This window comes from Lactuca saligna, chromosome 8 (assembly GCF_052625555.1).
Source record: "Lactuca saligna cultivar CGN05327 chromosome 8, ASM5262555v1, whole genome shotgun sequence".
NCBI lineage: Eukaryota > Viridiplantae > Streptophyta > Magnoliopsida > Asterales > Asteraceae > Lactuca > Lactuca saligna.
Window position 1 is genome coordinate 75,619,610 of NC_136424.1, and position 24,344 is coordinate 75,643,953.

Below are 24,344 nucleotides of genomic sequence, written 5' to 3' on the forward strand. Positions count from 1 at the left end.
CCGTGCTATATTAGAGTGGAGAGAGAAAGATTAGGTTTGCGTATTTCATTTATTATGTATTTTATATTTAATTTATATAGCAGTAGTAATAATAATAAATAAATAAACTGTTAGCTATGGGACCAATTTGTTTTTAATAATATATTTTTTTAATAAATAAATAATTAGCAAATTACAAAAGCAATAAAAGGGTAATACATTCTATTTAGATCCGGTAGATACCAAACACACAATAAAATAAAATCTTAGAGACCGTCCGAATTAAAAAAAAAAAAAGAAAAAATTAAGGATCATCCTGCAGATTTTGTGACATCCCTAATTGTACGGTCAGAGAAGACCGATTTGTTTATGTTTTATTTAAAATCATAGTATCATTTTGAAGAATAATATTACGGAATTTGTTCCCAAAATATGATAAAGATATTATCACATCACTTCCGAAGAAATGTATTTTAATTATATAAAAAATCTTGGGATGTCATCGTCAATACAGTACATAAGCATAAACGAAAATAGTACAGGTCTTACAAGCATCTATTATTCTACTGGCCTCTAATCCATAGATATATCATCTGCTTGTCACACATATGCTCTTGTGTCATTTCCTGTATTACAAGAAACTGAGTGATTCGTACTTAGAAGTCTGGTGAGCACATAAGGTTTTCAACCTACAATAATATAATTAATATGTTTAATCATCAAACAATTAACCCAATTTCTCATCCTCATTATCTTCTTTATTCTTAAAGATCTACCCTAAGGATCATCTATGTTGACAATAATAGTTCAAGGATTCCTCCATGTCAGTAGATTTTCTTCTATATTTATTCCTAAGGATTTATCCTACGGATCATCTTCTTTATTGACAGTATTATTTTAGGAAGTCCACCCACAATACATGTTAATGGGTTTTTAGAGTACATCTGATGAACATATGGTTCACAAACACCTACAGATTGTGAGTCTGCTAGCATTCAACTGGACTGTCTAGAATAGTTTGTGGTTGTTAGTTATACTCTGCTAGATGACTTCATGTTTAAAGTCAAGGCCTCTCATAATCTATTTCATCTTTCATATCTCACCTTCTATATCATCTTTTATCTCTCATCATCTATATCATCTTTCATCTACCCATCTTTACTTAATATATTTATAGGTATAAAAATACATATGCAATTTAAATCAAGTAAAACATGTATAAATCGTTCAACTAGCATAGATATCAGGACACGGATAATATGCACACGTAACATGTAATTATCTTAAATACTTCATATATATGTGTAAAATGAAAGTAACTATGCTCGAAAATCAGACAACACTTCACTTCTAGCAATAGTCTTTTCCTTTGACGTAACCCAATATCATTATCACTAAGTCTTTGTCTAATATTTCTTGCGACAAATTATTAGTCTAGATTCATCATTAATTCAAAATCTACTGATCTAAAGTCGATAAGGGACAACCAGGTAAGATCATATCGGAGGTAGGGTCTGTTTGGTATACAGAATATACTGTTTGGAAAGCCCACTTTAGACACATCACTAAATCTAGCCTTATCATGATCCCCGTAAGTAGATCAATCAATTTAATGACTTTGAAGCATTGATAAATCTTGTTTATAGGTTCATAATAATGATAATTAACTTAAACACAAGTTATACTTAAAGCACGGTAAGCATAACTCAACTTATAGTTGGTTTAGCGAAAAACCAGACTTTGTGCGAGTAGAACTTCTAAATCGAAAGCTCTATTTCCTATGGATTTCTAATGCTCTATAGCTTCACTACTAACCCTTAGTCAGTAGTATACCAAGTCCTAGGGACCTTAGGGGGTTTGGGAAAGATTGGAATGAAGAGGTGTGAAAAAATGAGTGAAATTTGGGTATAATGGGAACATTGGGCATACATAAGCATTACACTGGGCGTAATGTGTCACATGTCGCCATCTGATCGCAATCCGTGCGGAGAAAGGTGTGTGCCAGATCGCGACCCGTGTTGGACCCTTGTTAATCCAAAAATTAATTATCTTGTAAAATTCATAACTCTTGCATACGAGCTCGGATTTTGATGTTCTTTATATCCATGCATAGCTATTAACGAGATCTACGATTTTTGTTTAGACTCCATCGGCTAATTTTGAATTTATTATTAAAGTTATATTTTAATAGGATTAAACTGTTGAAGTCCGTTAAAAATTCATAATTTTGTCATCCGATGTCCATTTTCGACTGTTTTTATATCGTTGAATTCCTATTAATGGGATATTCAATTCTTGTTTAGATCATTTTGGCTAAAAATCGACCGATCTAAAATTCAGTTTCTGAGTTGTACACTGTTATGCTATAACTTTGAAAAATCATAACTTCCTCTCATAAAGTCAAATTTAGACGTTTTTTATATATACGTTCTCAGTTTAACGACTACTATGAATTTTGTTTAGACCACTTAGGCTAAAAATTAATTTATCAAACATTTACTTTTTATGATATGCAGAGCCGTGTCAGTTTAATCGCGAAAATTCGAAGAAGCATAACTTCTTCTTCTTCATATTAAGTCGGATTTCAATGTTATTTATATGTACAAAATCCTTGTTGCATATACTATAACTTTTTTAAGATTATTTTTCCTAAATAAACTTCTTTCAAAAAGTCATTTTTAACACTTATTATCTCTAAATTGACTAGCCCGAATCTGCATGTGTTACATTTATATACCGCCTTAGGATGATTACGTCCTGGAATCATCCAGAAAACAAGGCTTGTATAGTGACTTTGCACATTATCTTTCCATCCTAGATGGTAATTGTAATTCTCATGTCCTTTTTATCGAGTTTCTAATTCTTAGACTACTTGACCGCTGCCAGTGTTGCACCTGCTCGTCCTTCTAAAATTGATCTCCATTGGAGACTCCTGCTCTTTCCAGAATACACTTGACCTAAATTAAGTTCTTTACTTCGACTACCATAATATACCGATGGTTCATGCATCTAATGACCTTTCTTTGTATGAGGTAATGGCTAGACTCAGGTTTTTTTTAGTCAGACATCAACATGGATGACACCTTCCTTCATGTTGTAATATGATATAATCACATTATAACAGGTAGCAATTCTAGCTACAGGTTGCTTAGCTTTACTGACGGTCACTACATTTATGTCGATTGCCTTGATTATCCTTTCCTTTAACCTCCTGAATTGAATCGGATACTACATCGAACATGGTTCTCTGAACCAATTAACTTATTTCACATACATATTCCCAAGTCATACTCGTTTTGATATAATTACTAGGGTTGGAATAATAATCATCTTCGTAGTCATTACCGAAATGATGGTAATGACGGAAAAAAACAAAACAAACTCAACTACTAATGCCTTAGTAACCTCATGACTTTCTCTGAACCACGTGTGAGTCCTGTGTTTCCGGTAGTATAGGCCTCTACTACCTTTCACACATACTCATACTCGTCCCAAGTATTATCTCGTAGTCCCCAAGTTCTTATTCCTAAAATCACAAAATGATTTAACACATACAAATGTGTCCAAACAATCATATATAATGAATTTTCCTGGACTCTACAAGGATTTCTTCCATGCATACTTATTGCAATTCTGCTTCAACTTGGTTGGTGGTGGAATCGACATATGATGAAACGACCTCAGGAATTACACCAAAGCAGACGTACCCTACCCCTCTAGATGTACTATTATCTTGTCAGACGTATTCTAAAGGCAAGATACCACTTATGATATCTTCCGATAGCTATCATTCACTATCGTAAGCCTTCTCATTTTTTCCATTTGCTCATTCCTCTATGAGTCCTTATCATGATGTTTTGTACACCAAAGTAGGCGTTTGTTGTACTGAGACGAGAATATTGATAGAGAGAGGTTTAGATGCATGATCCTCCTAATTACTCTGAAAAGTTACATGTCAGTTCTAATATCGTAACTAAACGCTTAGAAACTTGAACACATAAAATTTCCTAATTCTAGGTCAGAAACAAACCTTAAAGTAATTATAGATAAGCAACCTAAGGCATGTTATTCTATAGATTATTTAGCACCTAAAAGAAATTAGGCATCTTATCCTAAAGTAAGTTAGTGTTGTGTCAATTCATGTGTACTAACTAAAATATTATAGTCACACATCTCATGATCATCACTTAACATTCTAAGTTTAAGTCTAAAAATAAATAATTACTCCTAGTTCGCTTAAACTAATGCTTTGATATCAACTATGACATCCCCAATTTCACAACCAGAAAAGCCCGATTTGTTTATGCTTTATTTAAAATCAGAGTATCCTTTTGAAGAATAATATTGCAGAATTTGTTCCCAAAATATGATAAAGATATTATCAAAGCATTTCCAAAGAAATATATTTTAATTATATTAAAAACGTTGGGATGTCATCGTCAATATAGTAAATAAGAATAAACGAAAATAACACATGCCTTACAAACATCTATTATTCTACTGATCTATAATCCATTAATATCTCATCTGTTCATCATACCTATGCTCTTGTTCCACTTCATCCAATACAAGAAAATTAGTGGATCTGACTTGGGAGCCTGGTGAGCACAGAGGGTTTTCAACCCATAATATTATAATTAATATGTTTAATCATCAAAAAAATAACCCAATTTACCATCCCCATTATTTTCTTTATGCTTATGGATCTACCATAAGGATGATCTATGTTGATAGTACTATTTAGGGATTCCTCCATGATACTTATCAGTAGGTTTTCTTCTATATTTATTCAAAAGGATTTATCCTACGGATCTTCTTTATTGACAATATTATTTTAGGGAATCCATCAACAATACATGTCAATGGGTTTTTAGAGTACATCTAATGAACACAAGGTTCACAAACACTTACAGGTTGCAATCCCGCTAAGTTCCACTGGACTGTCTAGAATAGTTTGTGGTTGTAGTCTATACTCTGCTAGATGAAGTCATCTTTAAAGTCAAAGACTTTTATCATCTATTTCATACTTCAACTCTTATCTTTCATCTTCTATATCATCTTTCATCTCTCATCATGCATATTATTTTTCATCTACCTATCTTTACCTAATATATTTATAGGTATAAAAATATATACATAGTTTAAATCAAGTAAAACATGTAAAAATCATTCATCTTAGTAGATATCATGAACACAGATAACAGGAACATATAACATGTAATTATCTTAAATATTTTATATCTATCAATAGGATGAAAGTAACTATGTACTAACTTGTTAAAGTGATGACTTGAAACTCGGACAACACTTCGCTTCCAGCAACTGTCTTTTCCTTTGACGTAATCTAGTATCATTATCACTAAGTTTTAGTCTAATGTTTCTGGCGACTAATTATTAGTCTAGATTCATCATTAATTCGAAGTCTACTAATCTATAGCTGATAAGGGACAACTAGGTAAGATCATATCGGAGGTAGGGTTCGTTTGATATATAAAGTATACTGTTTGGAAAACTCACTTTAAACACCTCACTATATCTAGTCTTGTCATTATCCTTGTAAGCATATCAGTCAGTATAATGAATTCAAATCACTGATAAATATTGTTTATAGGTTCATAATAATGATAATGAACTTAAACATAAGCTATACTTAAAGCATGGTAAATATAACTCAACTTACAAGTGGTTTAGCAAAAAACCAAACTTTGCGGGAGCAGAACTTTTAAACCGAAAGCTCTATATCTCAGGGATTTCTAACGCTCTAGAGCATCGCTACTAGACCATACGAAGTACTAAGACAAGGCCTAGGGACCTTGGGGGTTCAGGAGAGACTGGAATGAAGAGGTGTGAAGAAATGAGTGAAATTGGTGTTCTTTTTATAAGCTTCCAGGAGCCCAGTACTCTAGGCGTACTACAAATTACGATGGATATACATAAGCATTATGTTGGGCTTAATGTGCCCAATGTCGCCATATGATCACAAGATGTCGGAGAAAAATGTGTGCCAGATCGTGACACGTGTCGCGCCATTGTTAATCCGAAAATTAGTTATTTTATAAAATTCATAACTTTCGCAAACGAGCTCTGTTTTTTACGTTATTTATATCCGCACATAACTATTGACGAGATCTAAGACTTTTGTTTAGACTCCGTTGGCTAATTTTGACTTTATTTTTAAAGTTATAGTTTAACAGGTTTAGACTGTTAAAGTTTGTTAAAAACTCATAACTTTGTCATCTGATATCCGTTTTCTATTGTCTTTATATTTTTCTACTCCTATTAACGAGATCGTCAATTCTCATTTAGATCATTTTGGCTAAAAATCGACCGACCTAAAATTCGATTTTCTGAGTTGTATACTACTATGCTGAAACTTCAAAACATCATAACTTCCTTTCACGAAGTCAAATTTGGACGTTCTTTATATGTACGTTCTCGATTTAATGACTACCAAAACTTTCACTTATACCACTTAGGCCAAACAGTAATTTATCAAAAATTTACTTTTTACGATACATAGAGTCATGTCGTTTTAATCGCGAAACTTCAAAGAAGCATAACTTCTTCATATGAAGTTGGATTTCAGCGTTCTTATATGTACGGAATCCTTGTTATATATATATATATATATATATATATATATATATATATATATATATATATATATACACACATACACACACACTATAACTTATGTTAAGATTATTTGTCCTAAATAATTTTCTATCAAAAGTCATTTTTAACGTTTATAATCTCTAAATTGACTAGCCTAAATCTGCAGGTGTTACAAATTACCCCAAACCATGGGGTCCAATCGTGTAATTTACTAAAAAAATAACTGTTAATAGTTAAAAGAAAAATTATATAAATAGTCTTTGCTATTTTTCAGATTCATAAGTTTTGTCTTTAATTTTTTTCGTTACACAAATAGTCTTTATGATTTTATTTTTGTGCATGGTTGGTCCCTTATTAATATGAAATAACTATTTTGTCATTTTCTTTTCATTTTATATTTCATTTTAACATATTTTAATATATATATATATATATATATATATATATATATATATATATATATATATATATATATATATAGATATATGAGACTACACCCTCTCCTCCACATCACCCTTCAATAAAACTTGGATGGATTACCCCGCCCACTATTTGTGTTTATCTTCATCACAATAGCCATAAATTATTGGATGATGTTGAAATATTAGACGCATGGCGTAGGTAAATTGTGCAGGACGTATATGCTGAAATATTAGACGAAAGTTTAATAACCTACACATGACGTTGGTTATGCTGCGTAGGGTGTAATTGCGACAGATCAAAACTCTAATTCTTTAGTTTGAGAATTTTTTTAAGGGCTCTAACTTATGGAAAACCCTCTCATGACCTACCTTTATTACCTAAGATCATTCCTTTAGAAACCCTAGCCTCCTTTTTCTTGTTTTGAGCCTTGACACCTTTTATAAGCTTATTTCTCCATTGGAAGGTTGAATCTTCAAGAACAAGGTGTTTATAAAGTGCATGAAAGAAGGATTCAAGCATAGATACATCAAGGTTGCTTCATTTCTAGACCATTGTGAGTAAAAAGCTTTTATGTTGCTCATTAATTTCTTAGATCTTATTTTTGGCCATTTTTTTTGTCACTTTTAGTCCTTTGAGCTTGTCTTTTGGGAGCTGAGGCAACTCCAACACCTTTTGAGCTATATGGACCAGTCTTAGGACTTATTGGACTTGGAAAGTTGTGCTTTGGTGTTTGTTTATTAAGCCATGCAAGTTGTGTTAGAATTTTTGGTTATTTTAGTGCATAAAGTTTAGATCTTGATAGTTTGTGACCTTGTGATGGATAAAGTTGGAAACTTTACCCATCTAAACATCCAATTCATTCAAATATGAAGGTTAGAGACTTGGACTTAATGGATTAAGTTGAGAAGAATGCATTTTTGGTCCCTTTGAGACTTAAAGACTAGATCTTGGTTGTGTGGACCATCTTAATGGAAAAAAAGTTGGAAACTTTATCCATTATGGAGTTATTAGGAACTAGATATGAGAATTGGATGGTTTACTTTCTATATAAGCACTTAATGGGAAAAGTTAGACAATAGCATGCTACGCAAGGCATAAGTATGCATGGCATAATCTATGTAACAACCAAATTTTCCAAACCAAACTTTTCATTTTTAATTCATATAAGACATTGTCATAAAAACCATATCAAGAAAATTACAATGTTAAATACATATCATCATCAAAATATCAGAGTGTCCCAAAATATTCAGAATCATAAAGTACTTGTGAATATGTACAATCAAGCATTCGCCTTCCCGCGATCCTCAAAAGTACCTGAAACATATTTAATCAACAGCTGTAAGCATGAAACTCAGTGAGTCCCCAAAAATACCACAGAACACACATCACAAAATAAACAACTATATGTTTTCAGCAACCCTGGAGACTACCCAAAGTTTCAGTGGGCAAACAGCACGCCCTATGGGTTATCAGCAACCCCAGAGACTACCCGAAGGCATAGTACACATAATAACACCTATCATAGTAATAGCACAGAGAATTAATTGTCATCATAGATATAAATATATTTTACCACACAGGTAAGGATAGTGAGGAGACTCACCTCACACAAATGACTGAGTGAACTCACACCCGAACTACCAAAACTAGACTCCACCTAATAATTACACCAATTACCCCTAAATTAATAATTAAGTTAGTTTTCCATACTCCACTATTCCCAAGCCAAGTCTAATCTATATTTAGGACAAAAGACCATTTAACCCCTTCCAAGACAAAAACCCCTCACTAGTTCTCTTAAAGACACAACTAGCCCAAAAGTCAAAGAAAATCAACTTCATCCGTATGCGCGGTGTACAAATCTATGTTGCGCATAGAGTACATGGTTGGGAAGGAAAGGGCTCGCAACTGGCTACGTTGGGCGTAGTCAGGAGTACACTCGGTGTACACAGATGAGTCCCAAAACTAAACTTTTAATATCTTAATCATTAAGATATTTACTCCAACTTCAGATCTGGCCCTGAAAGGACGTCTTAATCCATAAAGTCTCTAACTTTAAGCCTTTGTATGGACAAAAAGAGCTAAATACCAAAACCCTAACTTTTCACTTCACTAAAAACTCCATAACTTATGCATGGGAGAAAGGAAAGGACTTAGCTAATATTTTTACGACTCTAAACACCCTAAAACGTATGAAAGGACATCTTATATGCTCTGGAGTATTCCATACTCACAAAGATCAAGTTTTTGGGATAAAATGAACTTAAATACAAGTCTAAAAGAGATCTATCAAAACAAGATCAAAGGTATGAACTTTATACCTTCAAAAGATGGACAAAGAGATGCATATTCTAGATCCAAAGGCTTGAATGCATCACCACTTCTTGAATGATATTCCTTCTCTATCAAGAGCACTCAATGAGCACTCTCAAGCTTCAAATCTCACTCACAAGGGATAGGTTTTGATTTTAGGATTTGGAGGAAACGGAGGTTGGTCATAAGGAGGTCCAAAGGGATTAATATGTTTAAATACAAGACACAAACCTAAAATTTTAGGGTTTAGAAGATGCATGAGTACGCCAGCATACTCATATGTACGCCCAAAATACTCCTCCTCCGCCACGACCTTCATGTTGACTTACAACTAACGTGCAAGGCTGGTACGCCCAACGTAGAGGGCTTATTTGCAATAAATTTAAAATGCTAAGGGTTTTAATGGAAATACCTGGAAATAGGTGTTACAGTCTGGCAGGAAGCTGACTGTTAACCCAGTTTGACTTTATGTCTTTTAAGGTAGTGAATTGTGACTTGGTCCCTGTTTGATGTATAAGTGACTTGTAGAGCCGATATTTGAAGCAGTGATCAGTTCAACTATCTTTTGGGCTTTAAGGTAAGTTTTCCTCATTGTACTCGTGGTTCGAAGGCACCAATTCTGGCCCACTAGATTGTATTATGTAGCTTTGTGTATAGGATGTTGCTAATGGGTTTTGAGCATAACAACACCCTATGTGTTCATGCAACCCTAATTGCTTTGGATCTAATTTTTTTCACTAATTGAACAAGCAAAAGAAATTCCAAACCAATAACCCTATATCTAGCATATTTAATTCAATATTCATATATAAAAAGGGTTAAGAAGATTACCTTGCTAGTTATATGGAAATAAAAAGAACTCCTTGATTGATCTTGACACTTGAAAGCTTAGTGCCTCAAATGTTGCGCCTCTAATGGCTCACAAACACTTGCAACAAGAGGATGAGAGCAGAGATGAGGGAAAATGCAAGAAATCAGAAAGGTTTCAATGCTCTAAGCATTAGCCGAAAACCCTTGGTGAAGGGGTCTTTAAATAGATAAGGTTGCTAGGGTTTTCATGTGGGAACCCTGATTTCCTACTTAGGCCTTAAGCAGTCCATGGACCGCCACTTCTAGAAGCCTTGGACGAATTCTATAGGGCCTCCTTATAGATTTTGTCCACTCCATTCTAAAGAAGTCCAATAGCCTAGTTTTGCAACTATCAATGATTTGCAAAATAGTCTTTGTTCTTTTAATCAGTTCCTTTAATACCAAAATTAATTCCAAATTAATTTCTAATTAACTACTAATTAATTAATATGATTTCTAATTCATATATTATTCTCAGAATATATTAATAAATCATTTATTAACCTTTCTCTCCATAAGTCATCCTATCAAGTTAGTAAAGTGAAGGCAACCCAAAAGGATCATGCTACTATCAAATCAAGTTCATACTAGTTATAGTTATGGGCTTAGACACCTAATCCAACAGTCTCCCACTTGGATAAGTCTAATAACTATAATTTCAAGTATGACTTCAGAATCTGATTAGCAATTGTAGCTCTCAAAAGTCGCTGTCAAACTCTGACCTAGTTAGTTGTGTGTCGTTTAGATAAAGGATCATATAATCCTATGTTCTGCAAGATATCATGTGAACAAAGACATGGAATAGAATCATTCTCATTGTCCAACAGTTTGTTTCCCGATTTCATATTTGTGTGACAATTAACTTAATTGAACACATCAGTTCAGTCCTGAACGAGCCTGTCACATTAGTCAACACAAAATCATCGAGGGGCCCAAGATATCGCTTTTACCCCTTAAGATAAAAGGAACAAATAAAATTTGACGTATATGCTTGTATTATTTTCTAATCAAATGATACACAATAATGCGTTTTATAACATCAAGTTATTGATGCGTTTACACATTGTCAATGCACAACCAACTCGTAAACAACAACTCATATATCTCGGTTTAAAGATTATATGATATTATCGTCTCATAATTCCTCATGTAAAAATCCATGAAGTAATTCAAATGAGTGTGGGTTTAATCCAATACTCAAATCCCCATTTCAGAAGTACTCATGAAGGTTGCAGCAAACCATTACTATGTGTAAGCACTTAAACAATTTACAAGCCAATTCATGACAATCTTAATTCATTACTTACTTCCAAAGTATGATCGACTATGGATAATTTGAACAATCCAATTATTCAGGAAGTAAAACATGCAAACTGAAACACAAGATAAACAATTGAGAAAAGAGAGTAAACAATTACTTATAGATAAATCTCCATTAATTAATCATAAAATGTCAATTACATTTATATTGTTACAATTTTCTAAAATATCTATCTAATCACTAAAACTAATATCGGCCTTCAGACCAATGCTCCTTGCATGCTGAATATGCCTAATCCTACTCATACCCTTTGTGAGGAGATCTGCAAGATTCTCTTCTGATGATACCCTCTTGACCACGAGGAGTCATTCTTCTACCTGATGTCTGATGAAATGATATATTCTGTTGATATGTATGGATTTGCCATGATCCCTTGGTTCCTTGGTTAAGGCAACCGCTCCTTCATTATCACATAAAATCTCCATGGGCTCCTTTATGGATAGCACAACTCCAAGATCTCCTATAAAGCTCTTTAACCATATAGCCTCCTTTGACGCTTCGCTCGTAGCTATATACTATGACTCACATGTTGAGTCAGCCATGGTCTTTTGCTTAGAACTTTTCCATGTCACTGCTCCTCCATTGAGTGTAAATACCCAACCTGACTGAGAACGGAAGTTGTCTCGATCTGTCTGAAAACTGGCATCACTATAACAAGTAACTCTCAAGTCATCACTGCCACCAAGAACAAGGACCCAGTCCTTTGTTCGTCGTAGATACTTGAGAATGTTCTTTACTGCTATCCAGTGAGCTTTACCCGGGTTTCCCTGATATCTACTAACCATGATCAAAGCAAAAGCCACATCAGGGTGAGTACATTTCATAGCATACATAATCGATCCAACAACAGAAGGATATGGAATCCGACTCATTTCTGCTATTTCAGAATCGATACTCGGACTTTGAGTCTTACTCGGTTTAGTATTGATCTGGATAGGTAGTTCTCCTTTCTTGGAATTCTCCATGATAAAACCCATCAGCACTTTATCCAAGTAAGTACTTTGACTAAGTCCAATTAGTCTTCTACTTCTATTCCTCAAGATCCATATCCCCAAAATATATGAAGCCTCTCCTAGATCCTTCATAGCGAAACACTTTCCAATCCAGGACTTACCTTCCTACAAGGTTGGAACATCGCTTCATATGAGCAATACGTCGTTAACATACAAATAGAGACTCATCCTCACTCCTAGAGTAACAAAACTCTTTGACTTTCTCATCAAAGCAAAGATTCCATCTGTGAGAAGCTTGCTTCAATCCATAGACTGATTTCTCAAGCTTACACACTCTATTAGGGCACTTAGCATCTACAAAACCCTCTGGATGACTCATGTAAACATCTTCAGCCAACTTTCCATTAAGGAAAGAAGTTTTGACATCCATCTGCCATATTTCATAATCATGAAACGTAGCTATGGCTAGCATAACCCTAATAAAATTTATCTTAGCCACTGGTGAGAAAGTCTCATCATAGTTAACCACTGAGATTTGAGTAAAGCCATTCGCAACCAGTCGTGCCTTGAACGTGTGCACTTTTCCATCTATGTCGGTCTTCTTCTTAAAGATCCATTTGCACCCAACTGTCTTACGACCTGGTACATTGTTAACCAAGTTCCAAACTTGATTGTCATACATGGACTGGATCTCGCTGTCCATTGCCTCTTTCCATTTAGCAGACTCAGGGCCCGCCATGGCTTCCTTGTACTTAGTATGCTCATCCAAATTTATCAGTGTACTGTCACTGATAAACGTATCACCATCTGTAGTAATATGGAAACCATAAAACTCAGGTGCCATTCTAAATCGAGTGGAACGTCTAAGAGGTAATGACTCGTCAATTGGTTCAATAGGAGTTTCTTCCTCTGGTTGAACGCTAATGTTAGAGGTTCCTTCATCACTTAACTCTTGAATTTATTCAAGATCAATTATACTCCCACTATCCTCATTGCATATGAGTTCCCTCTCGCATAAATCTCGCCTTCGTGCTATAAAGACCACGTTCTCACTAGGTCTATAGAACAAGTATCCAAAGGACTTCTGTGGGTAGCCGATGAAAATACATCGCTTACTTCGAGGTTCAAGCTTGTCGTGAGTCTCTCATCTAACGAAAATTCACATCCCCAAACCTTGATATGTGCTAACGAGGGAACCTTCCCTGTCCACATCTCGTGAGGTGGTTTGGCAACCTTCTTTGTCAGGACTAGATTAAGGATATAGGCGGCATTCTCTAAGGCATACCCCTAGAACGATATCGGAAATGAAGCTCGACTCATCATGGAACGAACCATGTCCAACAAGGTTCGATTACACCTATCAGCCACACCATTGAGCTACGGTGTCCTAGGAAGTGTCAATTGTGAAACAATTCCACATTCCTTGAGGTAGTCGTGGAACTCGATACTAAGATACTCACCACCCCTATCGGATCTGAGCATCTTGATCTTCCTGCCCAATTGATTTTCGACTTCATGTTTAAACTCTTTGAACTTTTCAAAGGTTTCTGACTTATGCTTGATTAAGTAGATATATCCATATTTGCTATAATCATCGGTAAAAGTTACATAAAATCGAATTCCATCCCTTGTGGTGGATCTGAAGGGCCCACACACGTCAGTGTGTATAAGATCCAACAATCTCTCACCTCTTTCACAAGTACCAGTGAAAGGTGATTTATTCATCTTTCCAAGCAAGCAAGATTTGCATGTATCATCTGACCTTAGGTCAAATGATTCTAACACTCCATTCTTTTGGAGGTGGTCAATGTGCTTCTTGTTGACATGTCCAAGACGACAATACCACAAGAATGCTTTGTCTAAACCATTAGATGAATCAATTTGTAACACACTTTTTCCTAAATTGTCTACAACCATCACAGTTTCATATACACCATCACAAGGAAATGCTTCAAAATAAAATACACCATTATAATAAGCGTTAATAAAACCAATTTCATTATTAAATGAAAATCTAAAGCATTATCTGTACAAACCATGAAAAGAAATAATATTCCTCATCATTTCCGATGAGCAGCAACAATTATTCAAGTCTAAACATAATCCACTACTAAGCTTTATAGAATAAACACCCATCTTGGTAATAGATGATGATCTCCTGTTGCCCATTATCAGATTCATCTTCCCAAGCTCTACATTCCTACTTTCTATTGGTCTTTGTAAGTCAAAGCAAATGTGAAAACCACATCTTGTATCAAGGAACCAAGAATTAGAATGCGATGAATTTTTAGACAAAATAGTGTAAATACCTATCGAGGTTGGCTTAATCTTGCCATCCTTAATGTACTGCATGTACTTAGGGAAACTTCTCTTCCAATGACCCTTGTCTTGGCAATAGAAACACGTTGTATCTTTTAGATCTGAGGCAGGGGGAGCAGAACCAGATTTTGCTTTGGGTCCACTAGAAGAAGACCCATCATAAGACTTTCCCTTCCAGCTTTGCTTAGAGTGATCTTGCCTCTTTTTCCCCATTCCTTGTCCAATATCCATGATTGGAGTAGAAGTAGTAGGAGGAGTGCATTAAATAGTTTTTCCTTTTAATCCACTTCCAACAGTTCTCAACAAGCCTTGAAGCTTACTCAAAGTGACTTCCTCTTTGCTCAAATGATAAGTCATTTTGAACTGATCATAGCAAGGAGGTAAATAGTGTAGGATTATGTCAATAGCCAACTCTTCATCAAATTTTACATTTAGCTTGAGTAAATGATTCACATATCTCTGCATGTGTTGCAGGTGGCTCATGTTGGACTCTCCGTCCTTCATCTTGGTAGTGATGAGTGATCTGACTATCTCATACCTCTCTTGATGTGCTTTTTTATGGTACTTCTCCATCAAGTCCTAGCACATCTCGTAAGGCCAATAGTCCTCATAGAACCGCTGTAGCTCAGGATTCATAGTGGCCACCATGATATACGACACTTTGGTCGTGTCCTTGCAGTCGGCCTTATACTCAACTATCTCTTCAGGAGAAGATTTGGACTCATGGACCTCCACTAGTCAAGAGTGCGGTGGGTAAGAGTGGATACCCATACAATCGCCATTTTATAGGCAATTTCCTTAAACACCCCTTATAGACCAGCTTCGTGAATGAGGCCTACTAACGGTAAGACTGACTTTTACTCATATATATATATATATATATATATATATATATATAATGTTATACTTTTAATGTTATATATAGTATAGGGTGTATTTTACACTTTTAAAATACTAGGTTGTCAAATTTAACAATTATACTTTTAGTTCAATTAAATTGTAAACCAAAACTTTTATGGATTTATTAAACCTCTTTTAATTATACATCTTAATTAATTAATAAAACCATAAGGGTGTGATATGAACTTTTCAAAACAATACTAGGGTTTTAGAATTTAACATTCCTAGATTAACCTTTTAATCAACTTTTAAATTCCAAAACTTGAGGGCAAGTTTTGAAACCTTTTCAAAAACATTAGGGTTTCAACTATTTAAATTCCAAAACTAAACTTTTGAGTTCAAATTTAAACTATAAAACCTAAAGGGGAAATTGAAACTTTTCATAACGCAATGATCAAATAACAAATAATATAAATTAAACAATTAATTTCATCATTATCTATATTTGACCTAATTTCAATTACTTGCAAAATAAGTTACCCCATTAATACAAATAATCCAATCTTTATCATATAAGGAAGTTATTATCTAATCAATTGGTAATTATCTTTTGTTTAATCAAGGATATACTCAAAAATATGAATAAAATCGGATTTTAATGATCTAAAACAGATAAGGCAAGTATCCATGAGTAAAACAACAAGAAATCCCGAAATCCCCTCTTTCTAACGCTCGAACTCGCTGAGTACCCCTATGGACTCGCCGAGTAGGGGCCTACTCGCCGAGTCCACAATGGGACTCGCCGAGTTCATCAGGCAGGTTGGCCAAAAATCGAATTTGCAACTTGAACAAACACATAATGCATCAATACAATAGAAACCAATCAAGGCTCTGATACCACTGATGGGTTTTAGCCATAAGAACATCCTATGTGCTCATACAAACCCTAATGCTTGGATCTAGGTTTCTCTATTGTACATGCAGTTTATCCAAGACTATAAACCCTAAATCTAGCATATGATAATCCATATTAACATAATAATGGGTTTAAGATATTACCTTGATTGTTATGTAGCAATAACAATCACAATTCCTTCTTGTAATGACTTTAGAAAGCTTAGAGTCACAAATGTCACTCCTCTAAAGGTTCGCAAACACCAAGAGCAAGAGGATGAAGAATAAGAAGAGTGGAAGCTTCCCAAAATCATCCAAAACCCTAGAGAACAAGTTCACCACGTTTTTGGGGCTTAAGGGTGCTATTTATACATGTAGGCTATTAGGGTTTTAAACTAGGAAATCCTAATTTGATTGCTTAAGCCCTAAGCAGCCCATGGATTCCTTTCTTAAAGGCCTTGGATGATTTCTAATGGGTTTCCCCATAGAATTCGTCCAACCTTATACAATAAGGTAATCCATAGCCCAATTGCAATTATCTAATAATTACAATTCCAGTTCCTTAAGTTTAATTAATCTCTTTTAGTCACAAACTTAATTCTTATTAATTCTTGACTAATATTAATTAAACAATATGATTTCTCCTTTAATATATTATTCCCATAATATATTAATAAATAATATTTAATCCTTTCTCTCCATAATTCATCCTATCAAGTTGCTTTGGTGAAGGCAACCCAAAAGGACCATGCACCATCGGGTCAAGTACATACCAAAATAGTTATGGACTTAGACACTAATCCAACATAATGTCCTATCCTACCTATTCGGATAACGACCCTCCACTAGTCAAGAGTGCGGTAGGTATGAATGGATACCCAATGGCAGTTATTTTATAGGTTGTTTTCTTAAACACCTCTTATAGACCAGCTTCGTGAATGAGCTCTACTAACGATAAGAATGATTTTTCTTATACATATATAATATTAGACTTATAACTTTATATAGTATAAGAGTGTATTTTAAACTTTTAAAATACAATGGATTTAGAACTTAATATTTCAAAATTAAATTTTTAATTAAATTTTAAATTCCAAAACTAAAGGGTGTAACTTGAAACTTTTTAAAATTACTAGATCAATTTTTAGATAATTATGTTAATAAAATAATTTTGTCATTATCTTAAATTTTGACAAAATCAATCTTATTTGAAAAGGAAATCCGGTTACCATTCAGAAAATTCAATTTAAGGCATTAAAAACGAATTATGGTAATTATCCTAATCCAACAAGATCTGAAAATCGAATAATCAGGCATCTGATGAGTCAACTTGTCGAGTCAGGCTATGAACTCGTCGAGTCTACCCAACTCGTCGAGTTCCTGATTGAACTTGTCAAGTTCCGCAAACAGATTATGAATCAATTTTGCTTCTGCTTTGGACAGATCACTATTGCATCAAATACAATTGAAAAACATCCTAGGCTCTGATACCACTAATGGGTTTTGAATATAACAACATACTATGTGTTCATGCAATCCTAATTGCTTTGGATCTAAGTTTTTCACTAATTGAACATGCAAAAGAAATTCCAAAGTAATAACCCCAGATCTAGCATATATAATTCAAAATTTATATATAAAAAGGGTTAAGAAGATTACATTGCTAGTTATATAGCAATACCAACAATTCCTTGATTGATCTTGACTCTTGAAAGCTTAGTGCCTTAAATGTTACACCTCTAATGGCTCACACACACTTGTAGCAAGAGGATAAGAGGAGAGAGGGGAGGGAATATGTATGAAATCAGCTAGGGTTTCTATGCTTGAAGCATTGGCCGAAAACCCTTGGTGAAGGGGTCTTTAAATAGCTGAGGCTGCTAGGGTTTTCATGTGGAAACCTTAATTTCCTGCTTAGGCCTTAAGCAGTCCATGGACCTCCACTTCTAGAAGTATTAGACGAATTCTATAGGGCCTCACTATAGATTTTTTCCACTCCATTCTAAAGGAGTCCAGCAGCCCAGTTTTGCAACTATCAATAATATGCAAAATAGTCCTTGTTCTTTTAATCAATTCCTTTAATCCCAAAATTAATTCCAAATTAATTTTTGATTTAATACTAATTAAATAATATGATTTCTAATTAATATATTATTCTCATAATATATTAATAAATCATTTATTAAACTCTTTCTCCATAAGTCATCCTGTCAAGTTGCTAAAGTGAAGGCAACCCAAAAGACCATGCTACTATCAAATCAAGTTCATAAAAATTATAGTTATGGGCTTAGACACCTAATCCAACAGTTGCTATGTTATAGCGATCTGTTGGATTGGTAGAACTGTGAGGTTACTTGTGCTAGTTGGTTATTTGTTTATGTGCATATGTCGACATATTGTGGTTGGGTTAAGGTGGTCTTGCTATTTGCTGAAGGCCAAGATACTTGGACGGTCCAGTTGATACTATAGGCCCAAGGGGGCGGTCCAGTAATATTATAGGCTTAAGGAAGCGGTCCAACTTATGTTGTAGGCTCGGTAGCAGCCCAACTTTATATTGTAGGCTCGGTGGCAGTCCAACCCTGTACTGTAGGACTTGCTTGTGTGCATTTTATGTATTTTACTGTTAGTGGTATTTTTGGGGAACTCACTAAGATTTGACATACAAATGTTGATTTCATGGTTTCAGGTATATCAGATGATTAGGGCAAGGCGTATGTGTGATACTGTGATTGTACGCATCATTATGGGATTTATATTGAGAGATGTTTTTTGATACTCTGATTTTTATGACTATGTTTGGAGACAATGTTTTGTATGACGTATAGTTTATGAAAAATGGTTTCTAAAAAACAAAAAAGTTCCACATGATTTTTGGGATGTTACAAAAACAAACGAAAAAAAAAAGACTCTGATATGAAAACAAATATGTTATCTATTTCGGTTTTGATCACACCACCAACACCACCTTCACAATCATTAGCCAATCTATAATCTCTTCTAATCATCCATTATTTATATATCTTATCAATTATTCCATAACTTATAAGATCTCCATCATCATCATTATCATCTCTATGGATAGAAAATGGATCAATTGGTTGCCCTAGTGCTTCATTAAGTTGTATTGTATAACTCATCAATTGGGAAAACAAATGGAAAGTTTTTGTGTGTAACAATCATATAATTGATCAAAAATGAATTCGTAGAGGATTTAGGGAAAGATAAGAGCTCTGATTAGTATTGATTTGCACAAACGATTTTGCCTGATTCCATCTCATGTGATCTTGCCTTAGGAGGTTTTGAAGGGTTCATCAACAAAGTGTCTGAACAGGTTTAGGCATAGAGCCGACACCCTCTGGATTTCTATCATCAACAAGAGAGTTAACGGAGCTCATAGTAGTGTCTGAATATCAGGCGGAGATAGATGAAGTCCTTAGTACCCTTTGGATTCCTATCCTATGGATATATTTTACATTTTCTTTAGCACAACCCTTAGAGAAAGGCGGTGATCTTCCAATATTATTCCGGGGAAGGAAAGGAAAGAGTGGCTATGGTGATGAAGATGAACACATGATTGGGGGAGTGGGTAACCGATTAGGGTTTTGTGGTGCGGGGTTGATGTGGTGTAATATTTTCATATTTTCACATTAAAATTAATTAAAATAAATATAAATGATATAAAAGTCATTTTATATGGGTGAGGGATGAACCATACAAAAAATTAAAACTACAAGGACCATGCATGCAACGAAGAAAAAAGGAAGATAAAGAAAAAAGGAAGATAAGAACGAAAATTAATCTAACAAACCACATAGACTATTTATGTCATTCTGTCGTGTTACTATTAATATGTTACTATGTAGAACCTGAATTTTTCATTATTTATTTGCAGTTTTACTTCTGTTGAATTAATCATTATGTTCTATTTATATTATCATTAATATCCATACCACCTTCCTACAACCTTAAGTAAATAAGTTTAACCCATATGGCTGTTCTGGCCTTCCTACAACCTAAATGTAAATTATGTTTAACCCATACGGTTGTTTCGGTTGATCACGTTTCATCCAAGTGGATACTGGGAGTTCATTTTAGTTAAAAATTTAATCAACGTTTAATAGATTTTAAAATCATTTTGAATCCATTATTTCCCAACACTTTGTCACATTTCTTACTCTTTTTAAAAGACAATATACTATATCTTGATCTAATATAGATGCTGAATGTCGAAGAGTAGCCAATGTCGTGGATTCAAAAGCTATTGCTAGAGCCTAGAGCACTAGCTATTTATCAAACCCTAATCAACATCAACAAACAAACATATTCAATTTCACTTTCACTTTGTTCAAGAAAAAAGTAGCCAAAATACAAGTTTGGGTATTACACATGCCTTGTCATCTTTACTAAAGTTCTCCCAAGAATTTCATTTGATGATTTGCGCAACACTTTAAACAACTCCGACCTCGGGGTTTATTAGATAGATATACATATTAGCATCCTTATTATATAACAATCACCTTCTACACAAGTAGAGTGCAATAAGAATAAAATAAATTATATTCCTTATCACATAACATTTATAAATGTCACATGACGAATGAAAATACTCAAAATCTATTAATCAAAAAGAAATAACTCTTTTCAAGGGAAAAAGTAGTTGAACAAAGATCTAGAGGCCTTGTTCAACCAGATAATCTCCAAGCCCCTCAACAACCTTGTTGCATTGTCCAGGAGCCACAGGCTCATCATACAGCCCAAACACCATTGCTTGTCCAGTTTTCTTGATGCATATGCCTCCAGCTCCCTGACAAATCATCAAACAGTTTCTTAATTCTTGACATTGAATTGTTTTACAAAATCGTGTTTTCCATTGATGGAATTACCTTCTTTCCACGGATGACTGCTCCAGGCTCTCCCTGAATCACCATGTACTTTGTGCCTGCGATGAATAAACCTGTTGGAGCAAGGTGACCTGGTTCATCGAAATCTTTCCCAATAGCAGTCACCTCCTCAGGCTTCAACTGCACATTTCATCGTATTTAAATCCGTATCAACAGAAAATGATTATAATCATCCAGATCAATGGCGTACATCAATACACAGAATCATGAACGAATCACGAAATTACGATCGAAAATATAAGATTTGCGGGATACAGATGTGAGATACCTGGGGGAAAGCAGAGCTCTTGGCCCAAACGCTACCGTCGGCACCAATGATGGCTGCGGAGATGAGATGGTGACCAGTACCTTCGATATCACACATCAAATGATCATCGACATATGATTGCCACGACATTTTTAATTTCTCTCGACTGCGTGCCTAAGATTCTTCGATTTGTTTGTGGAATTGACGATTGAAAGCTGAGATCTAAATTGAAATGAATTAGATTTATATAAAGATGGAGGAGAAGAAGAGCAATTTGCGCTTGATTGGAGAGCAATGTTCTCTCTATCGTTCGTTTCATGCGTCCATTGAATCGCCGACATTCCCGCCTGCTTGCCTTTCTTTTAGGATCCCTTCATATAACATTCTTTTCTTCTGCCAATTTATATTGAATTTTAAATTGTTAAAAGTATTTCTTTTTAATTTTGAAAATACCTTTTGGGGTTGGAAATGCATTTGAGGCTTTAAGAGGATGTTTGAGATAACTCATGAAAACCATGATTGTCAAAAGAAATTAATATAATAGAATAAATAATTATTTAATCATATAACTGATAATAAATAAGCTATTTTTAACCAAAATATGTGTAAAAAGTACATTGTGCAAAATAATCCAGCCAAAAATTTTAAGAGATGCATAAATAAAATTCGATTGCATGCAAAATAGAAACATGGCAATGCTTTTTAACTAAAATATGTATGAAAATACGATGAAGTTTTGATAAGTTATCTTTCAGTTACACATAAAAAAGTATAACATTCATAATAAGTAGGTTTGCGATTTTATGTTATTTTAGGGTAGAAAGGGAAACAATGACTACAAATGTACTTTATAAAATCCTATAGATTATAAGTCACTTAATATTCGTCTCAATTATAGCAATATACTTTAAAAGTACATTGTTATTTTAGGGTATAAAGGAAAAAGTCACTAAATTTTATTTTAGACAAAATTGCAAAAATGGTCCCTGTGGTATGCATATTTTTGGGGTTTTAGTCCAAACTTTGACTTTTTTGGTTTCGTAGTCCTTTTGAGTTAGTTTCATTGCGGATTTGGTCCCTCGATAAAATGAAATAACTTTAATACCCTTGGGGTATTTATTTTTCATTTTTCTAAAATTTAATAGTTATTTATTTATTTTAATAACTATTTTAATAATAAAAAAGAGGGGCCCACCTCTCTCTCTCTCTATGTGTGTGTGTGTGTGTGTGTGCAAATACAAACTAAAGAACACATATTCATATTCATGAACATAGACTCAAGAACACATACACACTTCAACTACCGTCCGCCATTACCACCGTGTCCTTCACCTCCTTTCCCTGTAAATTGATTCTTCTGGTAACCTCCACCATCTCCTTCTTCTCCACACACACAAAATCAAATCTAATGAATGATTTTAGGATGAACACCTTCAAGAAAAGAAAATCAGATCGAGTGTGTGGGTCTCCGATCTCCTCCTCAGATGACGAGCTCCTCCTGTTAAAGCAAGCCCTAACATCACCGCCTGGCAGGTCTTCTCTTTTAGCAGAGACGAGCTCAAGGAGATGATGACTTTCAGATCTAAGGACCTCGTTTTCAGACCCGAGTATCTCGTTTGCAGATCTGGTAGTGGTGACGAGCTTAAGGTTTTCTTCTTCTCCAGTGGTGGTGGCAATGACGATGATGGAGCTGAAGATTTGGTTCGTCTTCTCCAATATTTTTATGAAGATGCTGGCGATATGGATGGATATACTCAAACATCAATCAACCATGGTGGCGATCGGTTCTCAATCAAACTACCATTTCCACTTCTCTCCTAGTTCTATCTATAAGAAAATGTAGATAGAATGGTGCACCAATTCAATTTTCTTAATTTCCTAGAATTGAGAGAGAAAGGGGGTAAGGGAGACCGAGATCAAGATCAAAGGTTCAGTAAGCTTGATAATTAGAATCTTTGCCTGATTGTCTTTACATCAAACTCACTCACACATACATACTTGAGTTGCAGGTTTTGGATGTACCCTATGAGTTTGAGATATTTGGTTTTAATTTTTGATGCATAATCGATTTGCCTGGTGGGTTCATCCCAATGACATGATTTTGAAGTGTGTGAGTTAATCTATGTTGTATGAATCGAGTGTTTGAGAAGTGAGAAATCAAATTTATGATGCTAGGAACGATTATTTTCAAAAATGAAATCAGATGCTTGTTGTTGATGGACATGATTCTAGATATCTTTTTGGTTTTAGTTTGATTCTTTCTTGAAGATCGAAAAGATAAGAAGGGGTGAATATTTCTTACTTGATTTTTAATTTCTTGTTTTGTGAAAAGGACGAGAGAGAGAGCCCTTTTATTTTTTAATTATTAAAATGAATAAATAATTATTAAAACTTAAAAAAAATGAATTTAGAAATAGAAAATAAATGCCCAAGGGTATTAAAGTTATTTCAGTTTACCAAGGGACCAAATCCGCAACCAAACTAGCTCAAAATGACCACGAAGCCAAAAAACTCGGAGTTTGGACTAAAACCCCTAAAAAAATGCATACCACAGGGACCATTTTTGCAATTTTGTCTTTATTTTATATACTCGTAAAGTAACAAATTAGAAGTTAGTTAACAAAATTAGGCTCCTTTTGGCTCTGAAAATGATTTTTTTTTCTTTTTATGGATGAGCCAAGTGGTACTTC

General features: G+C 34.4%; 1 protein-coding gene across 1 annotated transcript; it reads right to left on the reverse strand.

Annotated features, from left to right (window-relative positions):
* Window positions 1-20,827: 20,827 nt before the first annotated feature.
* LOC145008813 (profilin-like) lies at window positions 20,828-22,031 on the reverse strand. Its single transcript, XM_078967422.1, has 3 exons — window positions 21,676-22,031; window positions 21,390-21,527; window positions 20,828-21,310 (listed from the first exon to the last, which is right to left on the reverse strand). The coding sequence occupies exons 1-3, from the start codon at window positions 21,802-21,804 to the stop codon at window positions 21,176-21,178; spliced, it is 402 nt and encodes a 133-aa protein (XP_078823548.1). The 5' UTR covers window positions 21,805-22,031; the 3' UTR covers window positions 20,828-21,175.
* Between the last annotated feature and the right edge of the window lie 2,313 nt (window positions 22,032-24,344).